The 24365-nt window shown below is 44.1% G+C and overlaps 1 protein-coding gene across 3 annotated transcripts; it reads left to right on the forward strand.

Annotated features, from left to right (window-relative positions):
* Positions 1-323: 323 nt before the first annotated feature.
* Positions 324-15914, forward strand: sult2st3 (sulfotransferase family 2, cytosolic sulfotransferase 3). 3 transcript variants are annotated; one of them, XM_052064821.1, is made up of 6 exons: positions 324-510; positions 10831-11039; positions 11129-11255; positions 14467-14561; positions 14642-14822; positions 15408-15914. In XM_052064821.1, exons 1-6 carry the CDS (start codon positions 339-341, stop codon positions 15566-15568), a joined length of 945 nt encoding a protein of 314 aa, XP_051920781.1. In that variant the 5' UTR covers positions 324-338; the 3' UTR covers positions 15569-15914. The 3 variants fall into 3 exon arrangements, with proteins under 3 accessions (XP_051920781.1, XP_051920782.1, XP_051920780.1); XM_052064822.1 differs by lacking the exon at positions 324-510 and adding an exon at positions 1484-1800; XM_052064820.1 differs by lacking the exon at positions 324-510 and adding an exon at positions 4419-4681.
* Positions 15915-24365: the final 8451 nt, after the last annotated feature.

The following is a 24365-nucleotide window of genomic DNA, read 5'->3' on the forward strand; positions in this document are numbered from 1 at the left end:
GATTTAGCCCCAGTCTCAACCCTCTATTAATCAGTCTGGTTGCCCATTAGCCAAGGTCCCTGGATTAGAGGATAATGTTTCAATTGTGTGCCAGGTCTCACATTTTTCTTCTTTCATTTCCCTTCTGTTTAATGAGGGTTAATTTGAGTTCAAAATAGTAAGTTTTTTTTAAGCCAGTGTTTACATTGAATTGGTGCTGTAGCCCTGCAAAACGGTGCTGTCAATCCAAATGTACAGTACAAGGGGGAGAAGTGGCTCAACCCTGTCCGCCGAAGTAGGAGGAACTCTGATAATCTCACAAACTACTAAACAGACCGCCTTAAATAAAGAGGAGTGACATGTCTTTTCAGTCCTCCTGCACATCTGCAGTCAGCATGTCCTGGCCCAGCTACATCAAGTATTATGGCCTGGCCCTGCCACCCGGAGCTCACTCTGAGGACAGCTTGGAATATGCTAAAAATTTCTCTGTGGAGGACACTGATGTGTTTTCTGTGACATATCCTAAATCAGGTACAGTACTTTACCAATCCTGTTTGTTTTCACATCTACTACTGGAGCTTTCTATTTGGAGTTTCAATCTGAAGAATATGGAAGAATTATTTGTGAATTTGAGACTTTATATAACAAGATGCAATATGAGGACGACTATACAGTATGTTCAATATTGGGAGTGGCAGGATGTTACTGTGTTACAGGTTCAATGGATTTAGGGAAGCAGTGGGATACAAGTGCACACAGTGGTCCAGAATAGGGAAAAATCAGATTAACACACCCACACCCACACACACACACACACACACACACGCGCGCGCACACGCACTCGCCCTATCACCTGTGGCTAAAGCCAAACTGTGGTGTAGGTTTTACTTTCTGGACCTGGATTTGACACGTTTGGGTAGTACCGTACTGTGAATCTATTTTATGCACCCCATTGCAGGCTCTCTCTCTCTCTATATATATAAATTTGGTAGGTACCCCCCCCCCCCCAATCCACACACACTTTGTAGATCTTGATTCGCTACTGTAATTTTCCTTTTCTCTTTGTCTAATGGGGGGGGGGGGGTGTGTAATTACTCAGTATTGATTATTTACGATTATTTGAGTTTTAATACAGTTTAAGAAAGTGACTTAAGCACTGTGAGGAATTTTCTGCATGGAGTTGAGAACCCATTCGTCTGGCCTGCATTAGAGCGCCTTGTAACCATTATCACTATGTCTTCGGTGTCATAGGAAGACATGCTTTGAATTTCAGTAGTAGTTGAACGCGTTTTATGTCTGATAGACACGCTCTAACTCACACAAAAAAAAAAATTCGCACAGTTCTGTGTTATACTGTAGTAATTTTTCTTCAAGTGCAGACATGTGACATTCCAATCATTTGGCGGAAGTGCTGTGCTTGCTTTCGGTACCCTCGGATATGTACATACTTTAAAATCCGGGCTCGTTTTTTTGTTGTTGTCCCGTTCATACCTTAGGTGGTGGTACTGACTTCACGTATTTTGATAGCAACTGTAAATATGAAAGCTTGGACACTGTCGAAAGTATCTTGTTTGAAACACGCCGTTGTCGTAAAGTTTTACACTTTCTTATGAACGTGAACGTCTCAGCGGACCCGCTGGCGCCTGACACTTCCCTCAATAGTTGGAAGGTTAAACACAATGTCTATACAGGAGTTGTATTTTATGCACCATGGACATATGTTGCCAAAGGAGACTCACTCTCAAGAAAGCCTGACATATTTTGCGCAGCAATTCACGTTTAAAGACGATGACGCCATTGCCGTCACGTACCCCAAATCAGGTCAGTGTGTATTCAGCGCCCCTTGCTCCAATGTTGCATGTGGTGTGTTGTGGTCCTGAATCATGTACACTAATTAAATATGTGCGGATGGAGACGATTTGTATGGAGTGCATGCAAATGTTTTTCAGCCATTACCGACTTCTGTAATCACCAGAGTAACACGCTTTGTGATCAAGCGTGATACTTCATTGATATTTTTGATAAATCAGCTACTCCCTTGAACTTGGTGTTTTTATTGTTGTACTGAATGATGGTGCAGTCTATGCCAGGTTGCTGATAATGAACGCTAAGATGTCATAAAAGAAATGAATAAATAAGGCAATAAGTTGTACAATTGAAGTCTGTCACATTTTGCATGATGGCATGTGGAGGATCCCAAAAAGCAGGGAGGCAGGAGGAGCAGGGTGGGCTGAACAAAATTTATTAACAAAAAACATTTGCAGGGTACACTGGAGAAACTAACTCAAATACTGGAACAAAGTCCTAAAACACAAGAAACCGAATTAAGAAACAAACAAACAAAAAAAAAATAATCTATGAGAAAAACAAAACATGACGGGGGAAGCACACAATGATCGGACACTAACTGGTCGGGCAGGGTCCTTTTAACAAAACACTATTTATTATTAATGACACAATGACCAGCAGTGGCACTGCAGGAGGAGCCCTACAGTGCCACTTGCTGGTCACCAACAAAACCACTTTAACAGTACCCCTCCCTCAAGGGATGGCTCCCAGACGTACCCCCACCCCCTTAAAAAAAATCACCCAATAGCTTGTCTTGACAAGGCTGGGCCATCTTGACATAAGTAGATTCTATACGAGTCGAATGGATGTAGCTTGTCGGAAAGGGGAGGGTTGCGGTTGGGGGGGCGAGCACTTACACTTCGAGGAACAGGAATGGAGGGCGGCCGCAACACTCGTGCCGCCGGAAACAGGAACGGAGGGCAGACGTAACACTTGCGCCGCCGGAACGTGGACGGGTAGCAGCGGGCCCACACCTTTGGTCCTGCGTGGTACAGTCTTGGTTGGATCATTCTGTCACATTTTGTGTAATGGTAGGCGGGGTACACCTTGAAGTAGTTGCCAGCCAATCGCAGGCCACACAGAGACGAACAACCATCCGCGCAAACACTCACACCTAGGGACAATTTATAGCAGGGGTGCCCATTAGGTAGATCCTGATCTAGCGGTAGATCTAAGACAGGTCCCAAGTAGATCTGAAGAGTCTCCTCGACACTCTTCAGGTCGAGGAGAAAAAAAAACAAACAACCATTTGTGTGTCTTTGTACATGTTCGGAACATATTTTTTTGTGTTCATGTACGCTGCATCCTAATCATCCTATCAGTCTCATTTTCACAAAATAAATATTAAAAAAACAAAATAAAGCAGGTAAATCTTTAATTTACGGTGGCGCCTGATTACGTCACCGGAAGTTGTTAGCGCTCAGCAGTCTGTAATTGCAGCTTGTGATCAGAGCTGTTGCGCTCTATCTTTTATCGTCATTCTTCTCATTCAGAGTTTGCTTCGTGTACAATTCACAGAGGGCACGGGCAAAGAATAGGAATCTAGGAGGGTCCAGGGAAGCACTTTGAAATGGTACTTGTGAGCTACAATAGTTAACAGGCTGCAAAAGTGTGTCAAATGCCTCAGTTTCAGGCTGTTTCTCATCATGGCATGCGTGTGTGTGTGTGCGTGTGTGTGTGTGTGTGTGTGTGTGTGTGTGTGCGTGTGTGTGCGTGTGTGTGCGCGCGCGTGTGTGTGTGCGCGCACACGCGCGCACGTCGGTAAGGGTAGATCCTGTGAGGTTAGTTGATCGAAAAGTAGATCTTCGATCCGAAAAGTTTGGGCACCCCTGATTTAGAGTGTTCAATCAGCCTGCCATGCATGTTTTTGGAATGTGGGAGGAAACCAGAGTACACAGAGAAAACCCAGTCTCAGGGAGGCTGTATACCTACCTGAGTTATCCTGGGTGAACAGGAACTTCATTCTCATGCTTGGCCTGATAATGCCTCAGCATGGAGGATGTGCTTTTGTTGACATATGATAATTCGACATTTCACTTGCAATAAAATGTGAATAGTAAACTCAGAGTTACCTTGAAAGGAATTCAGATTAGAATGGAACAAGACATGTCAATAATCTGAGAGGCACTTGGTGAGACAAGGAGATTTGAATAAATACCTTATTCTCCAAAAGGAGATCAAAATGGTCCCACACGGTGGACAATTTGCGTTTCTGCTCCATTATAGTTATGAACGTCGATAAGTGAGCGAGCGTGAGGTCTGGCTTATTTCAGCAGGCGGCATCGTGTCTCTAGACGCACTTCCTTATAAACACAGTGTGGCGGCCTTTTGCGCCATCAACACCCCCTGGACTGAGTCGATGCAGTTCATGTGCTGGTCATGTGATTGTCTCGAAGCAGCACACGCACCGATGCAGGGATTGCTCCGTGAGCTCGACGCATCGGTGTTGCTGGACCCATCACAAGTTGACGGCAACCCCTTGCCTAGCCAGTGACAGGAACGGAGGGCAACGGCAACCCTTGCCTCGCCGGGAAGCCCTCTGGTGCTGCGGGGTCCAGTCAAGGGTTGGATCATTCTGTCACATTTTGCCTGGTGGTAGTTGTAGGACCCCAAAAAGTAGTGATGTGCCCGACTGTGCTGAGGCTCCGATGCGTGTGCCGAGTAAACCGGAAAGAAATCTGCGAAGCGCGATTCAGGCATGTGTCGATTACGCATGTGGCCACGCCCGAAGCCTCGAATTGCGCGTTGCTACGTCCGAAGCATAGCGAGACGGGATTCCTACGTCACTGCCAACAAATAGTTTCACGGGTGATTCGAAATAAAACGGCACACCGGGACGACAATGAGCTGACAGGTTACACTGACGAACGAACCAGTTGGATGGAAAGCCTCATTGCTTCATAAGGCTTCATTTTCCCATCACTACCAAAAAGTAGGCAAGAGGCATGGGAGGAGTTTGATGGATTGAACAAAATGTATTTAACAAAAAATACAAACTGGAGTGGAAAAAGACTAAAAGTACTCAAACAAATGCCTGGAAATCACAAGGAACTAGTGATGGGTCCAGCGACACCGATGCGTTGATGCATGTGCCGGGCTCACAGAGCAAACCACGTGTCGGTGCATGTGCCGCTTCATTACGTCACGTGATTGACACATGAACTGCACCGGCGCAGTTTAGACTGCATCGGCTGCGTTGACACAGTCCAGGCTGCTAATTGACACATCGGCTGCGTTGACACAGTTCAGGCTGCTAATTGACACGTGAACTGCACCGTGCAGTTTAGACTGCATCGGCTGCTTGGCACAGTCCACGCTGTGGCACTTAGTCCAGGGGGCGTCGACTCGGTGCAGGAGGCGTTGACGCAGCAAAAGCCCGCACAGTGTATCCTAACGAAGTGCGTCTGGCGACACAATGCCGATTGCCGAAACAAGCTAGACCTTGTTTGTGTTATGAATGACACATGTCATTATGGCATTTGACTGATGCTTTAATAGCATGAAACGCAACTCACGGTAACGATGGCAAGCCGCACCTTGCCTCTTGGGTTATACCATTTTAACTAGCCTGGGGGGGGGGGGATAGTCCCCAAACAGACCTCACCCTCGCTCGAATAAAAATATATGTTTGGGCAATACTGAAAGCACACTGATTACCAGAAAAAAATGTGTCCGTCTGACTTCTAGCGTCATGTCGGCTGTCATATAATAGGCTATTATTATATAAGAAGTGCTTTATGAACGTTTGTACTGTACGTCATACTCCAGTTGATTGAGAGGTCCCGCCTATAAGGGGGAGTTCCAGAAAGTGACTGCGAGTGAGCACACTGCATGTTTGATGACTCTGTTGGGTGACGATGTATGCCACTGGCAGTATTGCTCGATTGGTTGGCAACCGATTCAGGGTGTCCCCCGCCTACTGCCCGGAGACGGCTGGGATAGGCTCCAGCACCCCCGCGACCCTGGTGAGGATCAAGCGGTTAGGAAGATGGATGGATGGATGGGTTTATACCATGTTATGGGGTGTATATAAATAAAGGGGGTGGAGCTTCCCTGCAGTTCGCTTCTGGCAGTGACGATGCATTGAGGCACGTTGGGTGTTTACTGTTCAGCGACTCAGTAGTAGCGACCACAGAAAAATACAAACGTCTCCAGTCTTGTGCCGAGAACATAGTGTAGTCACCAGCAATGATGCCTACACATGAACAGCGAGAGACTTCCGCAGTAGTAGGTTCAACAGACTGCCACGTTGCTATTAAAAGTCACATAAAACGTAAACCTTGTCTGCTGACCATCATTACATCGGCTAGGCTAGTTTAGCTGTTGTTGTAGTTCAAAGCTTAATATGTGGCGTGGGTTGGGTCAGCGCCGCAAGTACGTGCTCGCGCGCACAGCTGAGAGCAGCAGAGACGCGCTTCACTCGAGTGACGTTGCTACAGTACGTGCATATTATGGAGCAGCTTCCGGACAAATACAAATTGTCCGCCGCTTAGAGCCATTTTGATCTTTTTTTGGAGAATAAGGTATTCATTAAAATCTCCTTGTCTCACCAAGTGCCTCTCGGATTTTTGACATGTCTTATTCCATTGTGTGTGTGTCTTCTCCACAACAGGGGAAATAGCATGCATTAAATGCAACAGACCGAAATTTAAAACACTGGAGCATCTTATTTTTCTAAATCAAAATTTGTGAAGACAAAGCCCACAAGCATCCTCATTCACATGAATTTCACATTCTTGAAACACATTGAATGATACAATATGAATGCATGGATGTGAATGATATTGTCATGGGTCAATGTCATCTTTATTGTCAAATATGCTTTATGTATGACATGCAGCATAGATGAAATTTCTTCCTCTCAATAAACACACGCATCTAAGAAAGGATAGCAGCTACACTGTATAAAAAAAAACATGTAATCTGAACAGTATAAACAGTATAAACAATATAAACAGCATAAACAACAACATAAACAATGGCGCTTGTGGCTACACTGAACTTTTAACTCATTCAGTACCAGTCATTGGGTAGAGTGAGGTAGTGCATTGTCTACACATCATCATCAAATCAGTTTGTTCAGTCTGTCAAATGGGTTGGCTGCAGGGATTTTGAAGGTCCAGCAGGTGGCAGCGGTCAGCGACACAGTATCAGTACAGTATCAACACAGTGTGTCATTGTGTCGACACGCCTCATGAGGCCTCATGGACCCATCACTACAAGGAACCAAAGTAACCAACAAAACTATGACAGGACCACACCTATACTCACACTCACAATGACCCAACGAAGTCTGACAGAATTCAAGGAACTAAATACAAGCAAAATGACGAGACTGTCACGTCGCGTGCCCGCCAGCAGGTGGCGGGTTTTTTCCCCCGCCTGTTCTGCACACCTGTTCGTAATTTCGGGCTGATTACCCTCCTTTATTAAGAGACTCCGGCAGTCCTCTCACTGCCGGACAATTCCTTACCGTGCCATTGTTCTCTCTCGCTATTTCATCGTTCGAATTTACTCGCTGCCTTTTTGCCTTACGGCCACTACTATTGTTATTCGCGTTTCATCCAAATTGTTATTGCTCTAGATTACTGATCTCAATACTTCCTCGCTCTTTGTTTTTTCGCGAGCGTCTTCGGTTGTTTTTCCTTATTTCCTGGTCCTTATTTGACCAGCGTTTTCTGTTACCGTTTTCCCTGTCGGGCTCTTTCTGTTCATATTAAAACCCTTTGTTTTTCATACAAGATCTTTTCGTGTCTGCGTTTTCCTGGGATCCACCTCGTTATTTTTGTTGTGCACGAGGCGATTTTTTATCGCCTCGGGCGCAACGTGACAGAATTCTCCAGCCACCATGGATCCCGCAGACATCGAAAAGATATTTTCCGCTCTTTCCCGACAAGAGCAACAAATGAGTCAGCACGGCCAAGCCATTACGGAACTCCGCGGCGCGGTCTCCATGCTGGCTCATCGGTTCGATGAATTCGAGCCTCGCTTAGTTCGGGTGGAGGAACGGAGACCACCACCTCCCGGGGTTCGTCCTACCACCCTGGAAGCGCCCTCCTCATATCCCTCTATGTCGAGGGAGCCCTCGCTTCCACACCCCCCTCGTTACGGGGGTGAGCACGGGCAGTGTGGACACTTCCTACACCAGTGCTCTCTCGTATTTGACCAACAGCCGTCTGCCTACGCTAATGACGCCGCCAAGGTGGCTTATGTCATGAGTCTGTTAACAGGTCCGGCGGCGTCGTGGGCGATTGCGACCAGTGACGCTAAGCCGAATCTCCGTTCATCATTCCCTGACTTCGTGGCAGCCTTTCGTCGGGTGTTCCACCATCCCGTGCGGGGCAGAGAGGCGGAGGGTCGGCTACTCGCCCTTCACCAGGGAAGGCGGTCGGTCGCGGACTACTCCATTGAGTTCCGGATCCTGGCCGCACAGAGTGGATACGGCGATCGAGCCCTGTGTGGACTGTTTCGCCGTGGCCTAAACTCGCTACTCAAGGACGAGCTGGCGACGCGCGACCACAGCACCTATTTGGAGGAGCTGATCGACCTCTCCCTCCTCATGGACAATCGCCTGAGGGAGCGAGGCCGGGAGCGTGGAAGTGATCGGTATCCGTCTCGACGCACCACGTACCGTGAGGAACATCGTGGGTTCGGTGAGCACTCCCGGGGCCGGGAGACAGCAACCACGGAGGAACCGATGCAGCTGGGCGGCAAGGACGTTGGTGCGGAGGAAGGAAGGCGCCGTCTCCGCGACCGTGCTACGACAGACAGCGCCCAACCACCTCCTCACGCCGCAACCAGCTATCCGGGGTCGTCTTTCCATGCCCACCCCGAGTACTGTGAGTTATGACCTCGCGCGTCACCCCCCGAGCCTAGGCGAGTCGACAAGCGACCGGGACACCCCAACAGACTTGAGCTCGAGGGGGAGGTATTCGGTGGGTCCCGGTCAAGGCGGGTTCGGGCCCTGGTAGATTCAGGAGCGGATGACTGTTTGATGGACACCAGTCTCGCGGCCGAGCTGGGTTGCTTTTTAGAGGAATTGATTGAAAAGAAGCGGGTGCGTGATCTTGATGGGCGTCTCCTGGCGGTAGTAACGCATCGAACGGAGCCGCTAAAGCTTCTACTATCCGGCAATCATATTGAGCATCGCCGTTTTTACGTAATGCGGTCCCGCAACGCTCCGATCATCCTCGGATTACCCTGGCTTCAGACGCATAACCCCGTGATTTCGTGGGCGCGCCCAGCAATCGATAGCTGGAGCCAATACTGTTATCAGCACTGCTTACAATCAGCCGTCGGGAAGCACGAACGCGTCGCGCCCCCCGAGGAGATCTGCCTTGACGGAGTGCCGGAGTGCTATCGGGATCTTAGGGAAGTATTTAGCGAGGATCGCGCACGCTCCTTGCCCCCACACCGCCCCTACGATTGCGCTATAGACCTGCAGGCGGGCGCCCCGTTGCCGACCTCGCGGCTGTATCAGGTATCCCAACCCGAGCGTGAGGCGTTGACGGAATACATCAACAGCTCGCTCGCTGCAGGTCTCAGCAGACCATCACGCTCACCGTTAGGGGCGGGTTTTTTCTTCGTGGGGAAGAAGGATAAGACCCTGCGACCCTGCGTAGACTATCGGGGATTGAACGAGATCACGATCAAGAATAAATACCCCTTACCCTTGATAGACTCCGCCTTCGCCCCACTTCAAACTGCCACGGTCTTCTCGAAACTAGACTTGCGCAGCGCTTACCATTTGGTTTGCATCCGGGAGGGCGACGAATGGAAAACCGCGTTTAAGACCCCCCTGGGCCATTTTGAATATTTAGTTATGCCTTTTGGACTCACAAACGCCCCTGCCGTATTCCAGAATCTTATTAACGACGTGTTACGGGACATGATTAACCTTTTCTGTTTTGTTTATCTTGACGACATTTTGATTTTTTCCCGTTCATTACATGAGCACCGGCAACATGTTAGGCTGGTGCTACAACGTTTACTGGAGAACCGGCTCTTCGTCAAGGCAGAAAAGTGTGAGTTCCATGTCCCCGTCATCTCCTTCCTGGGGTTCATTATAGAACAGGGCAGGCTACGAGCGGACCCCATTAAGACGCGTGCGGTCACTAACTGGCCGGTTCCTACCAGCCGCAAGGAACTGCAGCGCTTCTTGGGGTTCGCCAACTTCTACAGACGTTTTATCCGCGGATACAGCCAGATGGCGCTTCCCTTAACCCGCCTTACTTCTGTTAAGATCCCATTTAAGTGGGATCCTACCGCGGATGTGGCGTTTGCTAACCTGAAGGCGGCGTTTACTAGTCCCCCTGTACTTCAACATCCAGATCCTGACTATCCTTTCATCGTAGAGGTGGACGCCTCGGATTCAGGGGTGGGTGCGGTGCTGTCCCAACGCTCTCCAGTCGACCAGAAGCTGCATCCCTGCGCCTTCTTCTCCCGTCGACTTTGTTTTTTCGCGAGCGTTTTCGGTTGTTTTTCCTTATTTCCTGGTCCTTATTTGACCAGCGTTTTCTGTTACCGTTTTCCCTGTCGGGCTCTTTCTGTTCGTATTAAAACCCTTTGTTTTTCATACAAGATCTTTTCGTGTCTGCTTTTTCCTGGGATCCACCTCGTTATTTTTGTTGTGCACGAGGCAATTTTTCATCGCCTCGGGCGCAACGTGACAGAGACAACGAGAAACACCTGGACAAGACACAAAGGGTTGAGGGAGCTGATTGGTTAAACACAAGGGACCCGGATAACGAGAACAGGTGGCGACAAAAATGGCACATGAGGAAACAAAACCAAACGTAACCAGACAGAAACATAACACTTTCCAGTCTATGTGTGACATTGTAAGTTTGTACAGGTAATGAAAGATAATTTTGGAAGTATATGAAATGTGACGACATAGATTGAAATTAAAGTGGTTATGTTTGAGACAAAATTATATAACTTTTGTCATCGGCTGTATAAAACAGTCATGTACATTGTCATACAAAATGCTCTCCTCTACAGGTACAGTCTGGATGCAAGAGATCCTCCCGCTGGTGCTAAATGGCGGGGACTTGACACCGATCCAAACTATTCCCAACTGGGATAGAGTTCCCTGGCTGGAGGAAAAAAGATTAAAAGTAGTTGTGGATCAGTTGGCTTCTCCTCGAGCACTGGTCACACATTTTCCATACGAACTCATGCCACAATCTTTCTTCTCCTCGAAAGCCAAAGTTAGTTCTGCTTGAAAATGCAATGCTGTATCTCCCTTTAGCAACTACAAAGTCATCCTGGATTTGACTCATTTCCCCGCCCTCATCAGGTCATCTATGTAATGAGGAACCCTAAGGATGTCGCGGTGTCTTCCTATTACTTCCACCAGATGGCCACTTTCCTTGAAGACCCTGGAACCTGGGAAGAGTTTATTGACAAATTCCTGGAAGGCAGAGGTCTGTTTTGTATTTATTATGATTATTATTCTCATGGTTAGTTTCCAGGGTGTTGCTTTTCTCTTCAGACTCTGCGCTGAAGTAGCCACTTACTCTGCACACAGTTGGTTCCCTCAGAATAGAGGTCAGGGTGACCAGTGACTTATTTGCATGAGAAAGAACAGCTCCCCAAAAGGGAGTTGTTTCGACCAGTGTGCTGTAATTCTTTTTCCTTTGCTTGTTTGACTGAAGAATGTCATAGACAGTGAAGTCATTTATTGAGGCATCTGCACTAAACAGCAGCTTAATCCCATCTCCACATTCAGAAACCAAAAATGAACAAACTGTAGGTCCAACAGTTACTTGAGGCTCATTAATGTGATATCTTCATAAATAAGCCATAGAGCACAAAGTGGAAGAAACACATTTCCCTCAAAATTTGAATTCTTTATACACTACAGTGTATTGAAGATTTTCAAGAAATTGTTATTCTTATAATCAGAAATGGTTTATTTGTATCCTTGTAGATAGAGAAAAGTTCTACAGTGTATAAACACACTTAGTAGAAGATATGGCACCTATTTTTTAACTCATCTTGCAGCCCTTGTCAAATATCATTTTTAGTTTTAGTTTTTTCTTAATTGTTTTGTCGTGTGATGGGTGGTGGGCCATAAATGGCCCTTGGGTCGTAGTTTGGACACTAATAAAGTACAGTACATCCATTAGTTTTGCTTTCATCTAGTCAAATAAGGTCCCTTGGTTTGGAGCACATCTTGTTGTGCAACACATTACACCATTTCAGACTAAAACTGCAATGATAAAGGTATGACATACTCAAACTGATGGACAACACTCGACATACTTATCTTCCTGGATTTTTTTTATACATTAGATTGTGTCGGTATATCCCTCTTGTTTATTATATTGAACACACACATATGCATAATGTTAGGGTGATTGTTTTTAGTTATTATCATATATTCATTCATTCATTCATTCATTCATTCATCTTCCGTACCGTTTGATCCTCACTAGGGTCGCGGGGGGTGCTGGAGCCCATCTCAGCCGTCTCTGGGCAGTAGGCGGGGGACACCCTGAATCGGTTGCCAGCCAATCGCAGGGCACACATAGACGAACAACCATCCACGCTCACACTCACACCTAGGGACAATTTAGAGCAGGGGTGTCCAAAGTTTTTGCCAAGAGGGCCAGATTTTATGTGGTAAAATGTCGGGGGGCCGACCTTGGTTGACATTCTTTACATTGAACAACAATATTGTTCAACAAATTTTAGTAAGCCAGTCTGTTTCACATTTCCATTCTTATTTTAATTTCAACAATCTTAAGAATTTCTTTTGGTTCATTTGAAACAGGTATATCACATGCAACTGCTTATTCACTTGACTTTTTCTTAAACAGAAGTCTCCTGAGTGCAAATTGATTGATTTGAAACATAAAATGTATCACCATGACTTTTCAATAGTCACAAAACCTTTGACTCGAACAACAGGGAAATGAACAAGCAATACACATATCCACAACTGCAAGGATCATTTGAAATATGATCAGTCAATATAAACACGGAGTGATGTCTTGTTAACTCGTGAGTGATCCCCTCTAGTGTCTAAATGCTATTACTCATTTAGTGAATGCTATTACTCATTTAGCCACTAGAGGGAAGCAGTACTCTATGAAACATCACTCACCAGTCTACGAGACCTCAGTCAATGCAACACGTGTTCCATTGCGCCCAACCTGCGGGCCAGACGGCACTGATTTTATGACAGGGGCGGAGGGCCGGATGAAATTCGACCGCGGGCCGGACTTGGCCCGCGGGCCGGACTTTGGACATGCCTGATTTAGAGTGTTCAATCAGCCTGCCACGCATGTTTTTGGAATGTGGGAGGAAACCGGAGCACCCGGAGAAAACCCACCCAGGCCCGGGGAGAACATGCAAACTCCACACAGGGAGGCCGGAGCTGGAATCGAAACCGGTACCTCTGCACTGTGAAGCCGACGTGCTAACCACTGGACTACCGGGCCGCCATCATATATTCATATATTTGCATATTTGTCAGGTTGGTCCAATTTGACACTCAGGAATAAAACAAAAGGAGGAGACAGGAGACTCGGTTCTGGTACCAGGAGGGAATGGGGAGAAGCGTTGGGTTTCAGTTCTCGGCACGTAACCCTCACAATCTCCCCCTTCACCTCCTCATTTATTGGGAAAGCTACTACATAGGCGTGTCCAACCTAAAGGGTGGGGGCTGTTGAACACACACTGAACTTGTTTAACACTATGTGTGCATGTGAGTGTAAATTACGTACATGTGTGCAATTGTTACAAAAACATCACGTTGCAGCTGGTGTTGATGGCTCCATTCACTGTTCACCCTTGCTCACTGTTTAGTCTCAACACTTATCTCTTCCCAACCACGTCATCGGAAAGGTGGTTGAGTCCCTAAACTTCCACACAGTGCACCAAGCATTCTTGATTATAAAAGTGAGTATATAATGGATGAAATGTGAGTACATAATAAAGAGTGTATCTTTATTAAAAGCAGAAGCGTTCTTCATTGCAGGCATAGTCAATTAATGATTGCAAGCATAAGCGTTCTTCTTTGCAAGCATAATCAATTTATCATGTCAGGCATAAGCGAATGTATGATGACTAAAAATAATCAATCCAACAATATTATTTATGATGAATTGATTATGCTTGCAGTGAAGAACGCTTCTCACATTTATAATAAAGAATGCTAAGTGCACTGTGTGACAGTTGAAGGACACAACCACCTTTCTGAGAAAGTGGTTGGGAAGAGATAAGTATTAAGACAAAATAAGAGCAACGTCGGATATGGATGGAGCTGTCAACAGTAGCTGCAACTTGGTGTTTGTGTAATAATTGCACAAATGTACAATATTTTTCACTCACATACACATAGTCAAACAAGTTCAGTATATGTCTTCAACAGCCCTCACTCCTTAGGTTGAACACTGCCTGAATTAGATTCCCAATGAGGAATAAAGGAGAGAGCGAGCGGAGTGATCCTTGGGTGAAGTGCAGAGAACTGAAACGGTTCTCCTCATTCCCCCCTAGGACCAGAATTGAGTGTCCTGTCTCCTCCTGGTGTTTTATTTCTGAATGTCTAATTGATTACTCTGACACATATGAACATTGGTTTTTAACTTCTATTTTGACACAAAATGATTCTGTGCTGTCTGTTTCCAGTGATGTTTGGCAAATGGACCAACCATGTCAAGAGCTGGAGGCACACAGAGTTGGAAGACAGAATCATGTATATCACATATGAGCAAATGATTCAGGTAAAAAAAACACAAACAAAAGGCTTTTGAGTTTTTGAGCTTTCATGCCTTTTGAGCTTTTGAGCTTTCATGCCTTGCAGGACCTTCCTGCAGCTTTACGTCTTATGTCTGATTTCCTGGGAAAGAACCTGAGTGACGAAGTCATCGAGAAAATAGCCAGCCACTGTTCTTTCAAGTCAATGCAGGCTAACGTCATGTCCAACTTCACTTTGGTCCCCAAGATATACATGGACTCTGACAAGTCTCAGTTTCTGAGGAAAGGTGAGGCAACTGTTCTTCTTTCTCTGATATCAGTTGGTCATTTATTTTGCTGAGGGAAGAAGCTACCTTTTTACATCAATCCAAAATTACAACTATATGCAGCTCAGTGAACGAGCAAAAACATGCATGTTAGGTGATTGAAGACAAATTGCCCATAGGTGTAAATGTGAGTGTTTGTACAGTATGTGCCCTGTGATTGGCTGGCGACCAGACCAATGTGACCCTAGCCTCTCACCCAATATCAGCAGGGTTAGACTCAATCGCAACTATAATGAGGACAAGTGTGACATAAAATGCATGAAATGTAAAAGAAAATTACATCTCCCAGCAAAGCCCGCTCACCTCAGGAACAGGAAATCAGATTCATCCATCCATGAATTTTCGAAACGACTTAAAGCTTAATTAGTTTTCCAAATCTGCTGAAGATATGGCGATATTAGTTAACTGAGTATTAAATATGAAATAATGATTTTGATGGGAAAAATATCTGCTTTCCCTCGGTCGTATAAAGCAACTGCATTGTTGATCGATGGTGGGTTTTTTTTCTGCAACTGGGATTTTTTTCATGTTTTGTCTGGGCATTAGGTGTCGTTGGAGACTGGAAGAACCATTTTAGCTCCAAGCAACTGGCCCACTTCTCCACAGTCATTTACAAGGAGTTGGAGGGGGAGAGCTTCACTCTGCCATGGAGCCTGGACGGCGCAGCTGATGTAACAAAAGTGGATGAAAAAGTTGAAATGTTATAGCTGCAAGTTCTAAATTAAGTCAGCTTTTCCTCAAATATTCTGCACAAGACGGAATCGAGTAAATTTTTTTTCCCACTACAGTGGTACGTCTACTTACGAAATTAATTGGTTCTGGAAGAAATTTCTTAACTAGAAAATGTTGTAAGCAGAAACGCATTTTCCATGTAAATGCCCGAAGCCGTTCCATGCCCCCCCCCAAAATCCAGACATAATTTTTTTTATAAAGCAGAAAAATGCATCAAAATATGTAACAAATACATGTTAGAATTGGATTCTTGCGCAATAAATGAGAGTTGTGCATAATGTAAAAAACAAAGAATAAAGAATAAAAACAATGGTAATTTAACTTTTAATTGCGTTCTCATCATTTTTTCCGCCCCTCTTAAGTTCATGTTCTCTCTCAGAAGTGTTTTTTGCCTGCTGTTTTATGAAGAACTGATCCAAGGACGTTTGCTTTTGTCAGCTTTTAACAATCCTTCAAAAATATCCTAGGCAAACATCAGCATAGTGAGCGATCACCCGACTGGTGAAATTTTTTTCTGGGTGATTCACATTTACGTTAACTTATCTGAACGGCTCATGGCCTGAGGGGCGAATGACGAGGGCGCTGTATTGATACATATCTATCTATCGATCTACACAAATGGACAGATATATCCCTCTTAGCCAATGAGATGCCAGGAAGATGCTTATGGATTTATTTCTGGTAATTGTTTTATGCAATCCTGTTGGATACGATAAATGGCTTGCATCTCCATCATGATTTACAGATGATTTTTACTTTTTATTCAGCCCTACAATCATGTCTGCCAAAGTAGCAGACTAAATCAACCTATAATGAGTAGATAAATAATTCAAATGTGAAAGTATAATGCAGTCCCATTGTGGCTATAATATTAAAATGCTTTGCTTCCCTTTGAAGCATAACAACAAGGGGGTGTATGCATTCATCTGTAGAAGTCTAGCAGCCACGCACAGACAAATAAATAATAAACTTGTCATATCAGCATACAGTACTTAAAAATGGTCTTACTGTCTGAACGGTGTTCCCGAATTGTAATTTTTAGATGTATTTATTTTGCTGTCAGAGGATACATTGCCCCTAAAAAAATGTGTGACGAGTTAATATGGTTTTATACAGATAACCGATAGGCAGCAGATGAGCAGGTTTTACTGTCCTCAAGACCTCGAGTGATGACGCAGAGGTAAGAATGCACACCCACGCGTACACATGCAAGTGGGTTAGAATTCCGGACTTGGCTTTCTTGTGGCTTTCTTGTTTGCATGTTCTCCCCGTGGCTGTGTAGGTTTTGTCCGGAGACACCTTCCACATTTCAAAAGCATGTCGGCAACGCTAAATTGTCCCTCAGTGTGATTGTGAGTGTGAATAGTTGTTGTATGCCTGTGGTTTGCCCTGGCAACCAGTTCAGGGTGGACTCCGCCTATCGCCCAGGACACCTGGGATAGGCTTAAGCACGCCTGCGATCCTCATGGCAATCTATATATATATATTGCGCGTCGTCCCGCACGCGGTCTGTCCTTCCGTCTGTCCCTTTTCAAAACGTACCTACTTCACCGCGCCGCTGCGCGCCGCCGCTGCGCGCCACCACTGCGCGCCGCCACTGCGCCTCTCAGGCAGTGGCTCACTACGATCGCGCGGGCATCTTAGCGAAAAAATGTTGTCTACCCACAAGCATTGCAATGAAATTGTTAGTTATTTAGTAGAGCTAAACATCTCTTTATTTTCGCGATAAGCAATGCAGATGAACAAAAAGTTGAACCAAGCAACAACACTTTTGTGGGCCGACCTTACCAGCCTTCCGCAGGAACTAGCTGATGAGCCGCCCGGAGGGCGGTGAACCAGCTAGTAATATATAATGCAATGAACCCCCCAAAAACCGTATTTGGTTGTTTGACACCGGCAGTCTGGCCATTCTTGTTCTGTGCAATCATTGTTGATGTTGCCAGCAACAAAAAAATCTGAAGCTGGTCCTCACTTGAAAGATTCACGTGTCATCCTGTGTCATAGTCACCCACTTCAACACCAGTCGGGGTCCTTCCTCGGCCCTTTGTTGTATTTTATACAGTCATTTAAGCAATGACTGTATTAAAGACATAATTTAACGTTTTTACTCATCCTAATTATGTTTACATTCTTCACTCTTCATTCTTGTTCACATTCTTTTTCTGACACAAGCTCAAATAGCGAGCTAGCTAGTTTTGCGAGGAAAAGTGCAAGAGAGAAATAGAACGAGAGAGGGTAATGCGTCATGTGAAATCCCGGTACACTTGAGGCTAAAATTGAGATGTGCTTGTACTCCGAACTGATGAAAACCCGCCCGCTTAAAGCACCACTATACGCTTTAATATTAACATGTACACAAGACAGCTGGGGTGTGTTTCTGTCAGTTGTCAGCAAAATTGGCATCTGTCAGTGATGGACTGAGAAGTGTGTCTGTACTTGGCCCGGATAGTGATGATTACAGTGACAGACCAAAATGTACTTACGTCAGTGCTGAGTCTGTCATTTGATTCTATTTTTTTCCACATCATTCGTCAGCCAAACTGGCATTCGTCAGTGACGCACTGACGGACTGTCCATCAGTACTGACAGAATGTCCACCTCTGGTAATAATGCTGCAGCTCCGATACGAACAGAACTGTCGTGTTGGTTTTTAAAATATACACTTTATTAATTCGTGAAAAACCCAAGAAAATACAGACGCGTCTCTGTTGGACTCCGTGTCTTTTCAACTGCCGTCCAACTCGAGAGACGCCTCTGAAAAAAAACGTACATTAATGATTACCTGTACTTCACTGACGCTCAGAAAAGCAAAAATAATGCAACAAAACAGAAAATCAAGTGAATAATAAAAACAGTCTCCTTCAATAATATTATAGATCTCTAAAATGTTGGGGGTGCTTTTATTTTATTTTGGGATAGTTCTTTCAGGGCAACTTCAGACTGATTGATAAAAAGGTATGTGCAATAGCCCATTTATTTTGACCATAAGGCTCATTATTAATAAGAAAACAGTCCTTCCAAAGTTACAAACCTCTGATGACCTTGCAGGACCCCAATCAAAGTAAATACATGTTATTTTTGCCTTTGGTGTCACAAATTGGAAATAAAACTTTTTAAAGCTGGTTGCCATGTCTCAGTTTGTGATGTTACTTCACAATTGCCTTTGTGTGTCAATGTGTATGTGTGAGTGTCTTATCTGTCCCCTGAGCCCTGACACTACATCATTACATTTAATTACATGGAGGCCCATTTTGTTAGTGTGTGTGTGTGTGTGTGTGTGTGTGAGTGTGTGTGTGTGTGTGTGTGTGTGTGTGTGTGTATGTTGCAGACGTTGTGCCTCCTTTAGGACACACCCACTTTGTCACTGCCTTTCACCCACTGGTCCTGCCCTGTGTTGCCCACAGGATGCTCGCCTTCTTTGATGCCTTCCCTCATCAAGACGCACACACACGGGCTCTCGCACGCATGCACACACACTGCTCCAAAGATCATTCAGCCAGCCAAGTCCTCTTGAGCCTGCCCGGAGCCATGCTCACATTTATCTGATGTTCAGAAGTTTACTTTAGGGCGACGAAATGTTTTGATCAGCTCTGTTGTTTACAACAGGTTTCTCTGGGAATATGCTAAAATTGTACCATTTGCTTTTCCAGGATTTGAACAATGTTTACAAATCAGTTTTTCTTATTTAACCCTTCAAGTGCTGGTTAAACCATGTCATGTTAGTCCAAAATCATTCTTTTAAATGGAGACGCTAAATGGCCCATACAGGTAAAAGTGAGTGTGACTAGTAGTCTCTCTTCACACATGTGATTGACCGGTGATGAGTCTTGGGTGTAACCAGTCTCTCAGATGGGATAAGGTCTAGCTCACCCTCAACCGGATAATAGAAAAGAAAATGGCTGACGGTCAAAGTTGGATTCATTCCACAATTAAAGACATCCTGTCTCATGGGCAATGGCATAGGAAATGGCGTCATTCAACGACATTCTGCGAAACACATATACGTTATTGCCTCATCGTCGCCGCCGTTTGCTAAATTGCCCGTGTGTCTCTGATGGCTTGGTTAGATATGTCAGGCTACCGTGTGCCCTCCCCGGGGTCATATAGAATACTGTGGGCCACAAATGCCCACTGATAACGTGAAATATGTATGGCACACATACATCGCCCTCCACGCCCACTCACACACACTTTACGCGTGACACAGAGCAGAAGGGACATCACCCTCGGTCGAATGTATAAACTGTGTTCACTCATCATCCACAAGAATGTCACTATTGATATTTTGTGGCTCTTGTTCATGTTTATTGTTTCCTGTTCTTCATAGCAGACTGCCATTGTCATGTTGGAGCAGTACAACTCGGATCTGTCAACTTCAATGGTACTGGTTAGCCAACATTTGTCTCATCAGAGTAAAATACTTTTCAAGAAATTTCTATTTCACAACAGTTACTGTCCGCCCTAAATGATTGATACCGTGGCCACATTTTGAGTTAGACTGAAACAGTGAGCATCTTTTAACTGAAAATGACAAACGAAATAATTTAAAAAAGGCTATGAGAATTTTTTTTTTCATTTGGAAACTTATTCATTTAATATCCTTGATCCAACAATCACAAGGATTATTTACCTTGTGATTGTTGGTTCTAAACTTAAAATTTGTCTAAAAAAAACCATTTGCCGTTCTTCTATTAATGAGTTTAAAACTTTAGATTTCCTTATATTGAGAAATAAAAGAACAGCTTAGTTTCCAATGTAAAATGTAAAGAAAAAAAGCAAATTTCCTTTCCTTAAGAATATTTTTCTTATTTTTCCATTTTATTATTATACAGCCTGGTGACAGCTGGGATAGGCTCCAACATGCCTGTGACCCTTGTGAGGATAAGCAGATTACAAAATGCTTGGATGGATGGAGTGGAGATATATATATACATATACAGTATATATTTATCAATCAATCCAGGTTGTACCCGCCTCTCGCCAGAAGAGAGCTGGGATAGGCTCCAGAACACCTGTGACCGTACTAAGTATCAACAGTCGAGAAAATGAATCGGTGAATGAAGATTTCCAATGAAAATGACTTCAGACAACGGATTTCATTTGTAAGCTCTTGAATAACTTTTCAAACACACACACACACACGCACACACACACACACACACACACACACACACACACACACACACACACACACACACGCACACACACACACACACGCACACACACACACACACACACACAGTCACGACCCACCCAGGGTGTCTGCTGAGTTCCGGGCTGTGGAGCAATTAGCAATAATAGCAGGAAGCTAGTTAGTGTTATCTGTGCCATGGCAGCCTCCATTGGCACTGACGGAGCCTGGTCCGGTCACGTAGGGTTACGGTCAGACAGACAGCAAGGGTGGGGGAGAGGCGCGCACTTGGGAGAGAGGCCGCAAATATCAAATGAGAACCTTCATTCTAGAATTCATTCTACATTCAGCCCCAAGTGAGCAATCTTAAAATCCAACCCTTTTGGGTTTTGGAAGTTGGTCTGCGGGTGCGCTATTAGATCGTGTAGACATTCAAAAGAATTATCAATGGTTTCTTTGGCTACATATGGATAACAATGTTATTTGCACGAAAGCTCCTCGCGGCTGGAGTATAATTTCTCTGTTGTTTTTCTAGCATTTTTCCCTTCTTGCATTTCTGTATGTAACTACCGGTAACTACGCGCCTGTCTTGGAGCAGGTGAAGGAATAGCGAAACCAGAATACAGAATCAGAATCATCTTTTTGGCTAATTAGGTAGAAACACACAAAGAATTGGTCTACGGTAGTGCAGGCTGCACTAGTATTATCAACGACAAGCAAATACGATAAACAAGGACATGACCAATAAGTATCCAAAGACTTTCCAGAATGTAAGGGTACCATCGTGCTGGAGAACCACCCAATGACAGCTGTGTGCAAAGCATCAAGCAGAGCTAAAATGATCAGTGGTGCTATACAGTACTGTGACAGTTGTGCAGTTGGTGCAGATAATCGTTGCACCATTTTTAAAGTGACCAGTAGCAATATTTGGAGAGCAACCTTCGGTGTATAATTGAACAGAAAGAGCTTGAGAGCTTTAAAGTGTCTGGTGCTGTGGAATACTGTATAGATCAATAACAATTGTTCAAGTATGTACAGAGCTGGAGCTACGTCGTTGCGGTAATACTGTTCCACGGGGGTGTGCGAAGATGCTCAGAGCCGCTATAGATTTGGGTTGCTGTTCAGATCATGTTATGAGTACACTGCAATAATAATAATAATAATCACACAACTAAACGATTCTAGATCCTTCTAATTTGCCAATGGAAATGTAAATGATCATGTTAAGCAGAAATAATATTACATGTTATGTTTTTGCAAAGAAAAAACGGGGGGCACTTCCATACAGTAGATGAAATTCTGAGGTAAAAAGGTTGTTTCTTCAGATTGTATTATTATTCAAATCGTTTCGTAGCTGTTGAAGTGAGGACTGACGCACTAACCAGTTGAACACCACCATGCTGCCTTTTTACATTTCGTACGAATAAAAAATAATGAAAACTAAACTATCTTCAGCTGTACAGTAAGTAACTAAGAATGTGTGTGTGTGTGTGTGTGTTTTGTGTGTGTGTATATATATATATATATATAAATTACTGAACAAGTTAAGTTTTACCATGTGTAAAAGCAATATAAATTCAAGATCATCAGTTTCCACACAAATTTCGAGTGAACTCAACTAATTCTGGCTTACATTGTATGTGCTTGAAGACATTTGAGGATGTAGACAGAGAGGCCCAAAAGAGATCCAACAAAACAAACAAGAGAAATCCCTGAATGGAGCACAGACACAACAGTCACGTAGCATTCACTCAGCAGTCAGACAGGCGGGCGCGTGGAGGATGCTGCACTCCACTCTTTGCATCTGCTGTGATTGTATTTATGCTTTATTCGTATCAACATCTGGCAAGGTTGTTGATACAGCGAGTCATGTGTCACCAAAGATAGAGTAAATATGGTCCAAAAGTAGCTGCTGTGGACTGAAATGACCAAACTCCCTGAAATGGGTAAGAGTTCATCCATGCATAGATTTCCAAATGATGCAAGTCAACAACTGCTCATAAAGAATGCAAACATATTACATTAATGACTAAAAAAACAAACAGGATCTTAACATATGAAAGCCGTTAAACTGCTTTGTCCATTTCTTTATTTTGTTTTATGTTTTCTTTTTTTGTTTGGAGGATCACATCCTTCACTGCAATGTTTGGATATGGATTCGTTCACATATGAAGACATGCAAAAATAAACGTCGCGGCAAACAAACAGTTCCCTGTGTGAGTGTGATGTTATTTGTATGCGTGTAAGTTCCTGTTTTGCAGCAATTTCGTTGATAACCTTCCATTCACTATTCAAAACTCCACTTGGAATAGAACGGAATAGAACAAAAACATTTGAACACACTAGTATAGGAAAATTACAGTGCCGAGCAATTATGCAAGCCGTATGTCGACAAAGGACGGATATCACAGCATGGCACATCTGGAGCTGGCTCTTGCAGCGTGGGGTTTCCATGTTGTGGCTGTTCACATTAAGACTCTGATGAGAGAATTAAAGGCAGTAATCTGGAGTGTTTTAACTGCCGAGTTGGATGATGAGTGATGCGTCTTTTGCTGGAAAATCCTTTCTTTGTGTCATACTACGCTGATGTCATTCCTAAATTTGTACCGTTCATGTTATCAAGTCAGAACCACAGAACAGGAAGAATCCTGATTAATCCCATTTATTATTCTTATTTTTTTGGTGTATCGACTGACGATCTATATTGAAACCTTGGACAGCTCCTGGGTTGACGTTGGAAACATACCAACTGTATGTGCACCCGCGGTTCAAGGAGAAAGTACAGCAGACGACAGCTCCTGTTTATTAGTCACACAATGGTTGCTGTAAACAAAGGTTTAATTAACCTTCCCAGTGTCTTCACTGTGTATAAACATGATGTTGTTAAATATAGCGAACTGTCTTGCCTTCACTTTCACAGTGATAATAACTGAAAAAATTACGTAAAAGAGTACATCCCTTTTGCTTACAGTTTTAGACGACTGTAAAAATCTGTCTTACTGGAACAGCAAGACAGATTTTCAACCAGTACCTTTCTCATGGCTTCATGTGTAGGAGAACAAAAAAAAAGAGTAAATAATGCATTGTATTTACTCTTTTCTTTTTTTTTTTAAACATAGAGGCATAATTGTCTTTTGTATGTGCTGTGTTGGGGCCAAACTTTCTTCAAGTCACATATCATTTGCATTTGTTGCCAGGTAGTCTTCATGGGCCTCAATTATACAGTATGTGCCCCATCCACCAACATTTCAATGACGATTACCGTTGAGTGGGGAACTGTTTCATTCAAAGAATAAAGACAATTTTTATGCATTTATTTAAAGCGTATGAGGGAAAAGTGATTAAGATTGCACGACTGTCCGTGTTTCTATTTTATGTGTTGTGTTTAATATTTTACTTTATGTTCACTTTTTTGTTAAGCGCTTTGTTACAGCTGCAGCTGTTGTGAAAGCGCTACATAAATCTGGATGTATTGTATTGTATTGCATTGTATTTACATACATTGGCTCGTATATTATGTCAACCAAAATGGATGGGCATTTTGCACACCATACCAGATCAATCACACACACACACACACCCTCACACACATCTGTATGTACTTTCTGCTTTTTGATGTGATAGAAAGAAAGTGTGAGGAC

The sequence above is a fragment of the Hippocampus zosterae genome, chromosome 5 (genome assembly GCF_025434085.1).
Source record: "Hippocampus zosterae strain Florida chromosome 5, ASM2543408v3, whole genome shotgun sequence".
Lineage (NCBI taxonomy): Eukaryota > Metazoa > Chordata > Actinopteri > Syngnathiformes > Syngnathidae > Hippocampus > Hippocampus zosterae.

Coding starts and splice junctions, on each gene's coding strand:
- sult2st3 (XM_052064820.1), top strand. CDS start 4,450: ATGTGCCCGACTGTGCTGAGGCTCCGATGCGTGTGCCGAGTAAACCGG. Junction 4,682..10,830: donor GGACGACAATGAGCTGACAG/GTTACACTGACG, acceptor TCTCCTCTACAG/GTACAGTCTGGATGCAAGAG. Junction 11,040..11,128: donor TCTTCTCCTCGAAAGCCAAA/GTTAGTTCTGCT, acceptor CGCCCTCATCAG/GTCATCTATGTAATGAGGAA.